Source organism: Stegodyphus dumicola, chromosome 2 (assembly GCF_044657685.1).
Source record: "Stegodyphus dumicola isolate Sdum_Otavi_A_Nest chromosome 2, ASM4465768v1".
In the NCBI taxonomy this organism is placed as follows: domain Eukaryota; kingdom Metazoa; phylum Arthropoda; class Arachnida; order Araneae; family Eresidae; genus Stegodyphus; species Stegodyphus dumicola.
In genome coordinates this window covers 242620272-242633793 of record NC_140769.1, presented here as the reverse complement: position 1 = coordinate 242633793, position 13522 = coordinate 242620272, and the positions used below count along the sequence as shown (strand labels likewise).

The 13522-nt window shown below is 31.4% G+C and overlaps 1 protein-coding gene across 3 annotated transcripts in view; it reads right to left on the bottom strand.

The window, feature by feature from the left end:
• The window catches only part of Faf2 (Fas-associated factor 2), a 55990-nt gene that overhangs the window by 15169 nt on the left and 27299 nt on the right, over window positions 1-13522 (bottom strand). For 2 of the 3 annotated variants that reach the window (XM_035367536.2, XM_035367538.2), the window contains exons 7-9: window positions 4715-4800; window positions 4078-4169; window positions 198-257 (exon numbers count right to left, since the gene is read on the bottom strand). In XM_035367536.2, coding sequence (XP_035223427.2) covers window positions 198-257; window positions 4078-4169; window positions 4715-4800 — 238 coding nt within the window. The remainder of the gene's footprint in view (window positions 1-197; window positions 258-4077; window positions 4170-4714; window positions 4801-13522) is intronic. The other variant, XM_035367537.2, reaches the window with a different exon arrangement.

The following is a 13522-nucleotide window of genomic DNA, read 5'->3' as shown; positions in this document are numbered from 1 at the left end:
GACTGCATTCACAACAGCTTTATGATTAACTGCTATATGATGTAATACTGCTGGTGTATAGCTAACTCTAGTCACACTGCCAAGATGGTGTGAATATGGCAGATAACCTTAACAGACTGGAACAATAAATTATCTTCAAGAAATAGGCAATATGGAAATAAAAGATACAGGAAAAGGTTTTACCAAACTAAAATTACCTTTGCGCCAAATGAAGTTTCCAGTATTAAATAACACATAAGTACCAAAAGATTTTGCAGCTAAAAATAGATACATCAGCTTGTAAAATAACAAAGGCATTAATGACAAAATTCATACAAGAACTGAAAATTTTTACAATGTAATTAAAATCCCTTTGGGAGGAGCTTACAGTATTATAACAAGACAGGTATGCACATTTCTTTATGAAAATAATATACAACTGATTCTTAAATTCAGGTATTATGGATGCTAAAATCCAATGTATTTTTAACTCATCAAAAACTTAAATAGCCTGCTATTAACCAGAAGCCCCATCAATAAAAGAAGAGATTTTAATGTATATTTAATAGTATAGATTATGCATATTTTATATACACCTTACTGCAAAAGTTTCCAGAAGTTAAGTAACAAAAGGAAAACTGATGAAAACTTTAAAAAAAAGTATGCACGCAAATTGGACAAAACTTGGAGATAATATTTATTACATCATTTCTAACTCTAAGACACAAGAAAATGTTACATGGAATACTTACTATTTGAGATATCAATATGGACATAAAATCTAAATTAGAGCATATAAATTAAATACAAAATAATTTCTCAACAGTGAGTATGATTACATGAGCAAGAGCAATATGGTCCTGACAGTGATATCTCATGCTATTGGTAATTTTATCAAACAGTTACAAGGGTAACAATCTCGTTGATCATGTAAAGCAGTTCTAAAGCCTATCTAGGGTTAGGAAGGCAGCTGGGGGCCAGCAATGTGCCTCCAAGGAACATCATATCACACATACTCAATGGTAGACAGCATGTTTGCCATTCCATTTAGATTACAGCTTCTTCTCCAAGAAACTGATGCACAAGAGCAAGCAGTATGAGGGTAGGCATTACATCATCTCTGTACCTCTGAGCATGGAGAGCTTCATGTGGCAGCACAAACATAAGGATAAGCACCTTTATTGCATCCACATAAAGCTATTCATCTCCATACCAGAACACTGCCTCTTGCATAAATATCCCTTTCACGTATGTTAGGTGGTGTTTGCTGCTCTTCATATGTGAATACATCAAGAATCACTCTGTAAAGCAAAGTGGGACTCGTCAGTGAATAGACCTTCACTGATTTTTAGTCTGGTTTACACGACCAACAGACCAATTCAAATGCTCCCTCTGGTGATAGGATATTAGTGGGACACACAATGTACACCTAGCATGTAAACCTCTTTTATGCAGCTTTTTGCTTACTGTTGTGGCTAAAACTGTCTTCATTGTTGCAGAAAGAAGCATTTTTTTAAAGCTGAGATAGAATTGCAGCTTAGAAGAAGTCACGAATACTGGTCATCTACAGAAATATTAACTCTTGGCCTACCTTCATTATGTCTTTAAGAAGTTGAACTGGTAGAGACTGTCACTGACCTGCTTCTAATTGGTCTTCGACTCTATAATGGCATATGTTGCATCGAAATCATTTTTACACCTTGGCTATCACATAACTGCTTAATACACCACCATTCATTGAACAGTGCTTCCCTCCTAAACAGCTGGTTTTTAATCTGGATTTTAATCATATTTATGTAAAGAGATGGCAGTGCCACACTTCTGCATAATGTTTCTTGATGCAACTTGGTTTTATTTGTAACATATCTGAATTTCAAGTATTTCAAACTACTTTCAGCCAGTTTATGATGATTTTTCAATTTGTTGCTTAACTTTTGGAAGGTGGTGTACATTCTTATAATAAAATAAACTAAAAAAGGCTGATATGCTGATATGACCAAAACTATATGTCATTTCCTACAGATAAATATCTGACATTATCACAAGATCATCTGAGATAAGGAGGTAGCAGCAAAGTACTTACAATAACATAGTACTGAAAACTAATTTTATTGAGTTACGAGATATCTTTTTATCATTTTGTGCACATGCATGTGTATTAAAACTTCTAAATAGACCTTTCCTTTTTTTATTTTTTTTTTATTTATTTATTTTTTTTTTTTATTACTGCATTATGTTATCCTACATACATTAACAATTCATCTTAGCAACCATTAACACTGTGCAGAAAAACAGCTTTTCAATTTATACTTCATGTAGCCTCATGCATATCAAGTTCTAAAAGTGTTGCCATTGGGCATAAAATAAAATCTCAATTAATCATACTGTTATTACTAAACCGAGTAATTAAAAACCTATATATCAATTTAAATACATTAATATTTATATAAAAGCTATACGCAGGATTACCACTCAAATAGGAGAATGAAATTCCCTTACTTTTCCAGGTTTACCAGAAAATTCCAGTCCAGCCATATAGTGTACATTAACTATGCCAAGAGTAAATTAATTCAGTACCACATGAGAACTCAAAAATTTGCTAATTATATACAACTTTGATATTAAAAAAAAACTTACTTTTGTATCCCCAAAGTATTACTAGTATAACTATAATAGGAGTTGTTCTTGGTAACTTACAAATAAAGTTTTTGCCAAACTAAGAAAACTTGCTATACAATATTTACATACTAAACGAAACTTCTCTTCAACAATGCATTGCATCACAAAATTAGTTAAGTCCAAATAAATTCCCTTTTTATTTACATGCAAAAGAGCTTATAATTCTAGAAGTGATTGCACCTGAAATATTTGCAGTCAGTGACACTGAAATACATTTGTCTGAGCACAAATATTAGTTAAAAGTATACTTTAAAAATTAATTTTACAGGCATAAAAACATACATTTACAAAGATATTAAACACTTACAAATCATTCCATCTAAGCAATAAACAAAATCAGAAATGAAATTCGTCGATTTTTCGTTACTTTGTATAAAACATTTTAAACACTGGACTTTTCCCACCATTGATGGTGATAAAATCATGTCATGAATGACAGCTGTCATTTAACATTCACAGATTTCTTATTCTTCGCAAGAACATGCGAGTCATGCTCTCTGCATTCTGGATAAACTTGCTTTGTGTTTCTGAAAGAAAATCTGATAGCCTCTGAAAAAATTGGCTTTAATGGAAGCTGCTGGAATGATGTTCAGTGATACATTCACCAAGAAAATGATCCGCATTCAATGTTGGGGCAAAAATCTCTTTTTGGGGGGATCACTGTATGAAATTCCCCAACTTTTCCAGGTTTTGCTAAAATATTTAAATTCCTTGACTTTTTGGACAATTTTCCAATTCCCTGACTTTTCCCAGTAGCATAGCAACTCTGTACAGGAATGATTTAAATATATTTCTTAATAATTTAAATTTTTATTTTAATTTTACCTAATTTATAAATAACTAACTGACATAACATACCAAATTGATATAAATTAAGGTACATTTAATTTTTAATAAATCCATTAACAAATAATTTCAATAATAGGTGGAGTGACATTATATTTAATAAAAGGTGTTTCTGATGCCTTACATTAAGTATCTAGTACCGAATTGTTTTGTTCCCTTCAGTTTGTCACTAAGCCTAACATCACGGTATATTTTAACACATTATTTAAGGCAATAAAATTTTAACACATTATTTAAGGCAATAAATGAAAAAAAACTAATATCTACTTACAGTTAATACATTTATGGCACATATAATTTTTTGATTAAGATAATGATTTTTCAGTTAGACCTCCCCACAAACTATTGTAAATCTTAAAAAAAAAAAAAAAAAAAAAAAAAAAACATACACTTAGCCCCCATCCAATAAAGAAAGGTATAAGCAAAATCTCTTTAAACTCACATACTTTAACGGTCGACAGTAATTTAAACGGATCTTACTTTGTTGGAAGATAATGCATAATGGCTTTAAAATCAACATTTGTAGCAGATTAATATTACACACATTTTCAGAAATCTAAGAACTATTATTACCTCGATAACCTTCTGATGTGTTTACTGAGCATGCCCAAAATAAAAAAGATGAATTTACAAAATTCACTACTTCAGGATTGCACAACACAGTTCTGTAAAAAGAAAAAAAAAAAAAAAAAGTTTCTATTACTTCTTTAAAGAAAGCACCTACATAAAAAATACAGAAAATGGAAATGATTTAAAGGGAAATAAAACCAATTAAGATGAAAATTAGTTTTATGATATTAACATTTAATAAATATTTAGCAAATGCCTTATTTTATAACTTTAGAAGAGGGAAAAGTATTATGGAATTTAAATATTTACTGATGAAATGTCAAGGTTCAGGTAGATCAACTTTTAGCTGCACAAAAATGTACTACCCATACCTAACTAAATATTTTAAATCCTTCATTACTAAACCTTCCCATTTCATATCTTTAATATACTTTGCAAATAAAATCAATAAGATATTTTTTCTAAAATTGCTTATAAATGTTTGACATTTAAATTCAAACTTTAAAAGTCAATATGTGCAGCAAACTCATAAAGTAAAAAACTATAGAAGTAATATTACAGTAAGTAAATTTTATTGCAGTAATATTACATAGTACTATTACAATAAAGAACTATAGAAGTTGTTAAAGTTAAAGCTTACCTACAAAATTCATCAGTATCTTGATGATCATCTCCATGAAGATATACCAACAAAAATTTCAAATCTTGTTTAGCATCATTTACAGCCTAAATAAAAATGTATTAAATATAATTCAAATAATTTCATACTAGTTATTTATTAATATGATTATATTCACATTTTTGTTACTTAAAAAAAATAAGCTGGGGGAAAAAAAGAATAATTTGTGATGTGTATTACCACAACATCAACTAAATAAATTTACCCTATCTTCTTGAAATATAAACATTCAAAAGAAAATTTTACAGTATTTCAATTCAAAAGAAAATTTTACAGTAAGGTGTATCACATTTTTTATCATGCTCAATTTTAAATATAATACTTTGAAGGTGATCGGTTCTGCCAATATCCCTGAGCATTTGAATCTGATTAATTGAAGAACTAAACATGTATAAAAAAATCGTAAACAATTCTAAAAAAAATTTATAATTTCTAGTAAATACTATATGATTAATTTATAAGTGTTTTAATGGAAATAAATTTCAAATATACATGTATTCCACAATTCATTTTTTATTTTCTAACAACTGCAATACTGATGCCTATATGATTTGCTTCTTTGGCCTTCTTTTACAAAATATCTTATCACCCCATTTAACATGAATCTTACGTTTCAAATGGAAAAATAAACCAGTCTTTCATAGCAAATCATAACTGGACGCTTGATCACAGTTTTGACTTAAGTTTGCAAAAATTATCCACCAATTGAGCTGGATTTCCTTGGAGATTTTCGCATTCACAAAAATTTACCTACTTTAGTGAATGACATTAACTGTAACCTATAATTTTCTAATGCTCTCAAAATCTTAGTTTTCACATTTCTTAATCATTTTTCTTGACAAATAGTGCTATATTTGTTATTGCTTTTCTCTACCCATTGCTTTCAGCACAAAAGCAGCTGCCCCTCTTCCAGTTTTGCATAAAAAGTTTTATTCAAACCCTATGCCCAAAAAAGATGTTACTTTTTTGTTTCTCTTCCCTTTGATTATCTTTTAAACTTACGGAGCTAATTGTTGGCCTAACATATTTATTAGCTTTAAGAAAGTACTGTTTACCTTTACTAATTAAAATTTCTAGTGAAATCACAAAAAACAGTGCAGAAAAGCAACTCGCAAAACTGGCAGTTTACCAGACTTTCACAGAATAATCTCCAGTCCCTCAAAATACCCTTATAGTTTTATACAATCCCTATACCAAATAAGGTTCCTTTTTTGTGTAATTTTATGCTTTACACTGGCATGTTTCTCTTGCTTTTGATTATGTTCTTTTGTGTTTACAAAGATTGTTGTTGGCATGAAAGATTTATTACCATTAAGAAAGTAACTTTTTTTATTCCTATTTAAAATTCCCAGCGAAATCGTGTAACACAAGATAGAAAAGTAACCTGAAGAACTAACAGTTTGCCATTCTTTCACAGACTGTTCACCACTATGATTTGCCTATAATGGAGTAAATACAGCAGATCAAAAGTCCATTCAGCTTAGGATCTGAAATTATGTGGATTGTTCAAGAACTTAAGACCATAAAAGAAAAATCAATAGAATTAAAAAAGGAATATACAAGTATAAAAAATAAATTCAAAAAGTAATTAAATGTAATTAATTGTTTTTAATATCCCTATACATATTAAAAATATTATAATTTTCTATAAAAAGAAAATTCAAAGCCTATAAAACTAATTTTTACATTTTAATATTGTTCCGTCTTTTTGGTAGATAGGTGGCGCTCTTGATGCGCTCCGATGAAAAATATATCACTTGACGCTTGAACATGAAGAATGACGCATGTCATATTTATTTGATGCTTGATTATGTTTCATGGCCGCTATAGGCGGAAGTAATATAAGTTTATCGTTAATAAATGTTATTTCTATGTTCTAAGAAATCTTGAAGTTTTGATTTGAAATTCTAATGCTCTCCCAACCTTGACTCCTGATACGAAACGATCTTTGAATTCACGACTCATGAAGAGAGACATATACATTTTCTGGTGTCTGAAACCCGCGACAAGGGGAATTACCTTTTGAAAGGTAAGAAATTTGATTTATTTGTTCTTGGTATCGATCTTTGAAAACGAAACATAATGGATGATTTAGCAAAAGAGAAAAAGAAACGTGCTATTGTACGTAGTAAAGTTACTACACTTCTAAATAAACTTGAGAAATTATTATCGGAAGAATTAAGTAAAGAACATCTAGAAGATTTAAATTCATCATATGAATTGTTAATTGAATACCATGAGAAACTTAAAACTCTTGACTCAAAGATCGATGCTCTCATAATTGATGAAAAAGAATATGATAACGAACTACTTGTATGTGAAGAGTATGATGAAAAAATTATAACGTTTAAAGCTAAGATTGTTAGTAAAGTAAAGAAAATTAACAGTAATGAAGTTGTTGAAAGAAGTATAATTGCAACTAGTAATGGTATTAGTAGTACTCTGAATGGTAATAATGTTGTTACAAGTAGTGCTTCAGTAAAGTTACCTAAATTAAGCATTGAAAAATTTGCTGGTGATCCCAGTAAATGGCTCGAATTCTTTAATTCGTATGATAATGCTATTCATTCTAATCCAAGTTTATCTAAAATAGATAAGTTTACATATTTGAAAAGTTTATTATCTGGTTCAGCATATAATTGTGTTTCTGGTTATGCTTTATCTGAAGAAAATTATGATCTATGTATTAAAAGTTTAGAAGAGAGGTTTGGTCGTAAAGATGTTATTATATCAAAATTCATGCAGATGTTGTTACAGTTAGAACCAGTTAAAAGTTCTTCAAATGTTTTTGGGTTAAGAAAGCTCTATGATCAGTTACAAATCTGCGTTAGAAATTTAAGTAGTTTAGATGTTACTAGCGGTTCATATGGACAGTTATTGAACCCAATAATTCTTAAATTGTTACCTGAAGATTTAGCTCTTGAATTCCATAGAAAAAGAACATCTAACCAAAATATAGAAGTAAGTGAATTAATAGAGTTCATTAAAATCGAAACTGAATGCCGAGAAGCAAGTATTTTGATTAATAGCTCAAAAGGTAATAAATACACAGGGGTTAATCCTAAACAAGGGTTAAAAAATTATAAAGTTAAATCACAAGCTTCTGCTTTTAACATATCAGTAAAAATGTTTTGCATATTCTGCAAATCAAACGAACATACATCTGCCGGATGTTTGAAATTTTCTGACGAACAAAAACGAAAGAAATTGAAACATGAAGGTCGCTGTTATAGATGCTTTCTAAAACATTTGTCGGCGTTTTGTCATTCAAAAATACAACCATGCGAACATTGTAACGAGAAAAATCATAATAAACTTTTCTGCCGTTTGAAGTCGAAAGAAATGGAAGATGTTAACTCCGCAGATATGCAAAATAAAACTTTAGTATCTACTTCCCACTGTAACACTCTAAAACCTGAAAATAGTGTGCTTTTACAGACATGTTCTGTTACTGCTCAAAGCAAAAATAAATCGAGAATCGTAAGATTATTAATTGATTCAGGTAGTGAACGAAACTTCATCACCCACAAGTTAGCGCGCGATTTAGAATTGCAAGTCATTAGAAAAGAATTTCTAACAATTTATTCGTTTGGAAATCAGCGCGGTAACTCGCAAGAATTTGATGTATATAGTCTAAAAATAAAAAATAAAAACGATGATCGCTGCCTTGTTGTAGAAGCTATAGGGATAGAATTAATATCATCAATAGAATTCCAGGCGCCATCAACATGTCAAAACATTAAAGAATTTATGACTAAAAAGGGCTTGGAACTTTCGGATACAAGTCCCGTTAATGAGAACATAAATATTCTGCTTGGGGCGGAGCATTTCTGGTATATACAAACAGGAAGTAATTCAATGATAAATGATGGTTTGTTTATAGTACCGACCATATTTGGATACACAGTGATGGGTAAAGTAAAAAATAATAATACTCGAATTAATGTGTTGTTTTTATCTGCCGTTGAAGGAAACACATTTGATTTGCAGTCATTTTGGAAATTGGATTCGATAGGAATTGAAAATGAAAACAAAACATTTTCGGAAACTGATTTGGATACTATTAAGCATTTTAACGACAGTTTAAAATTTAATAACGGCAGGTACGAAACAAAACTCTTTTGGAAGGACAATAAATCACAACTCGCTGATAATTTTTTTGTTGCTAAACAACGATTTCTAGGACTAAAGCATAAATTAAAGGGAAATGATTTCCTATATAATGAATATGATAATATAATTAGAGAACAAGTTGAAAAGGGGATTGTTGAACAATGTAAGTTTGTTGAAAATGAACCTAACTGTTATTATATGCCTCATAGGCCCGTTATACGTGAAGAAAAAGTAACAACAAGAATAAGAATAGTATATGATGCCTCTTCTAAGTCTGAAGGAGCTAAATCGTTAAATGAATGTTTGATATCAGGCCCTAATTTAAATCCTAACTTGTTGGATATAATTTTAAAATTTCGCGTACATAAAGTTGCATTTTGTGCAGACATAGAGAAGGCTTTTCACCAAATTCAAATTGATAGTGAAGATAGAAATTTTTTAAGGCTCTTGTGGTTTGATCAGTCTTACGACAATAGTGACAATAGTTTAGGCTTTAAGGTTTTCCGAATGTGCCGAGTGCCGTTTGGAATGACAACAAGTCCGTTTATTTTGTCCGCCACTATCAAACATCATATTAAGGGTTATGAAAAGAAATATAGCAAAGCTGTTGACATGTTAAATAAGTCCTTATATGTTGATGACCTTATCCATGGAGCAGACTCCGTTGAAGAAGTTTTCTCATTATCAACTGACGCAGTTAAAATTCTTCAAGACGCTGGTATGAACTTAAGAAAATTCGAATCAAATTCCGTATCTTTAAAAAATCATTGGCAAGATATTGGTTTAATTAATAAGGAAGATAATTTGGATAAGAAAACATTAAAGGTGCTGGGAATAATTTGGGATTTGGATGAGGACACATTGAAATTAGATGTACAAGAACTTTTACAACCAGTTGACTGGAAACACGTTACGAAGCGAAAGGTATTACAGATTGTGGCAAAAATTTATGATCCAGTTGGATTCATTGCACCTTTTGTTATCAGAATAAAATTCTTATTACAAGAGTTATGGGAATTGGGTATTGAATGGGACACAATTTTGCCCAGCTATTTGAGTGAAAAATTTAAAACTTGGTACTTTGAACTTGAAGTTATTCTCAACTTGTGTATTCCTAGAAAATACATATTAAATGATGAATGTGTAAATTTCGATAAAATAGAGCTTTTTGTCTTTTGTGACGCCAGCCTCAAGGGATATGGAGCTGTTGCATATTTTCGTTATCCTGATTCTTGCTGTACGTCTTTTGTTCTTTCAAAGAGCCGTGTATCCCCACTTAAAAAAATAACCTTGCCTCGTTTAGAACTTATGGGAGCCATTATTGCCGCAAGAATAGTTAAATATTTAAGGAAATTATTTAATATCCAAGAAGATAATGTATTTTGTTTTAGTGACTCTAAAATTGTTCTTCACTGGATCAGGGGTACCGCTGATAAATGGAAACCCTTTGTTGCTAATCGTGTACGGGAAATACAAGATGTTGTATCACCTTCGCAATGGAAATACTGTAAGGGAAATGACAATCCGGCTGACATAGTTTCACGTGGATTAAGAGCTTCTGATCTAGTGGAAAATAAACTTTGGTTCAATGGACCAGTGTGGTTAAAAGAGAAAAATGTACCTTCATCATCTTTGATCCCTTGATCGAGCCTATGGTGGAAGAGGTACAGGTAGAACAGCGTCAAACTACTGTATGTTCTGTTATTAGCCAAGAGGCTGAATTTGAACTGACATCCAGATTTTCATCCTGGAAAAAATTGAAACGCGTAACTGCATGGTGTTTAAGATTCTGCCGCAATATTAAACCTACATCTTTAAAACTCAAGGGTTTTTTAACAGTTCAAGAATTGGATAAGGCAAGCAATTTGATTTTTAAAATCATGCAAAATTCCGAATTTAGAGAAGAAATTAGACTTTTGAAAGCAGGGAAGAAGTAAAATCCTGAAATTAAATCCTTTTCTTGATAGAGAAGAAATCCTTAGAGTCGGTGGTAGACTCTGTAACTCGAATCTTTCAGAAAACACAAAGTATCCAATCATTCTTCCCAAAAGTCACCAAGTTACTGAATTGATAGTCAAACACTTTCACGAAGTGAACCTTCACGGAGGAGCCACATTAACATTATCTGCTCTGCGACAGAAATATTGGATCGTTAATGGCCGACAAATTGTAAGAAAAATAATTTGGAAATGTATAAAATGTTTTAAAAATCGAACAAGCACATCCAATCAGATAATGGGCGACCTACCTGCTTCTCGCGTATTGCCGGATAGAACATTCTCGAATTTTGCAGGCCCCTTTTTAATTAAAGCTAGGAAAGGAAGAGGAGGAACGAAATATAAATGTTATGTTTGCCTTTACATATGTTTCACCACAAAGGCCATTCACCTAGAAGTGGTCAGTGATCTAACAACTGAAGCATTCCTAGCATCTCTGAAAAGATTTGTGTCACGCAGAGGAAAACCCAAGAAAATCTTTTCCGATAGAGGCACCAACTTTGTTGGGGCTGATCGAGAATTAAGAAGATACATAGCTACACTTTCCTCTGATGAAGCATTTCAAAACTACCTAAGCGGTGAAAATATTCAATGGATCTTCAATCCTCCTGCTGCCCCTCACTTTGGAGGCCTTTGGGAAGCTGGAGTGAAACAAATGAAGATTCATTTAAAGCGAACTATTGGGACCCAGGTTCTGACATACGAAGAATTTCACACCTTAATTACACAGATCGAGGCGTGTTTGAATTCCAGGCCAATAGTTTCCATCTCATCTGACCCTGAAGATTTTAATCCTTTAACACCTGGACATTTCCTAATTGGGACTGCATTAACAGCAATTCCTGAACCTGATCTTACAAATAATAAGCTAACCCCTGCTGAAAGATGGAAATTGTTTTCCAGAGCAATTTTCCAGAGCTTTTGGAAACGTTGGTCTAGAGATTATCTTTCACAATTACAAGGGTGTACCAAATGGTTGAGGGATAAACCAAATTTAGCCCTCAATGACTTAGTCTTGATAAAGGACGAAAATTTGCCTCCATTAAAGTGGCGACTTGGACGAGTAATTGAACTATATCCTGGTGCTGATGGAAAAGTTCGTGTTGTGAAACTAAAAACTTTATTGGGCGAAATGAAGCGTCCTATACATAAACTTTCCCGCTTACCATTGAGTGAATAAGACTCTAAAAAAAAACATTAATTGTATATTCATAATTTGTGTCTTTATTATTATTATTAATTCAATTATGTTTCAGATTCATAGAATGGACCACAATTGTGGATTATGGTAATTTAGCAGTTTCATTATTTTGTTTTCCTTCTAGAGATTGTAAGTATGTTTTATTTGTAAAATTTTGTGCTAAATTTAATGTTGTTATTCAATTTAAATTTGTCATTATGCATTTTTATTTTATATGATATACTGTTGAACTTTGGAAAACTTGTTTGAATCTAAAATTGAAGATCTTTATAATAATGTTGTAATGAACCAATGTTCATCGGGGCGGAGTATGTTCCGTCTTTTTGGTAGATAGGTGGCGCTCTTGATGCGCGCCGATGAAAAATATATCACTTGACGCTTGAACATGAAGAATGACGCATGTCATATTTATTTGATGCTTGATTATGTTTCATGGCCGCTATAGGCGGAAGTAATATAAGTTTATCGTTAATAAATGTTATTTCTATGTTCTAAGAAATCTTGAAGTTTTGATTTGAAATTCTAATGCTCTCCCAACCTTGACTCCTGATACGAAACGATCTTTGAATTCACGACTCATGAAGACAGACATCACACGAATATGTTTACAGCTTATTTCCAATGCATAAAAAGATTTTGAAAACTTGTTCTTCAATGAAATCTGTTTACAGGATCATGTTTTAAATTTAGGATGTTCTACTTTGAGACATCCTAAATTACATAGGATCATTACATCCTGACAGATTTATAGTTTTAATTTGTTTTATTCATAATTATTTGAAGAAAAATCACGCATTTACTTGGAAGCTGTCATTTTAATGCCCACTAACATCTGAGGATTAAAGTCACTAATCGATTTCAGACAAACAGACTGGATGCATGGGTAATTTCATGATTTTCCTTATGTATAATGTGGGTATCAGTCAGTTTCTCTTAGAAATTCCTCTACAAAGGCAACCTTCCTATTAGGCAGACAGCCCTAGAAATCTTTGCCATAATCAAATAAATATTGTCATTTTAATTTGACAGAAAAGTACTGATTTCAGTTCTAATCATAATAAAAGTTTCGGTATTTCATTAATAGAGCAGCAGTCATTGGCATGCATATAAACACTAGCATAAAATGTATTCTGAAATAGGAATGGCAACCCCAATAACAATATATTCTAGGCACATCAGTTCAAAAATATAATCATAAATGTTAGCAATTACTTCCTTTACTCAAAAACATTTCCGTCAAACATTACCGTTTAAAATTTAATTGTTAGATACTTGCTTTATTCTGAAACATTGCCATTCTAAAGAAAACTGTTGTTGCCAATTCGGAAAATACATTTAAAATAAATTAATGCGTTGCATTTACATTTGGGCATCCTGACTTTGTTCCGACCTCGGAACATTAAGAACTTGTGCTTAAAAAAATAAATCTGCAATATTAAAATTTACAGTGCGAAAGTC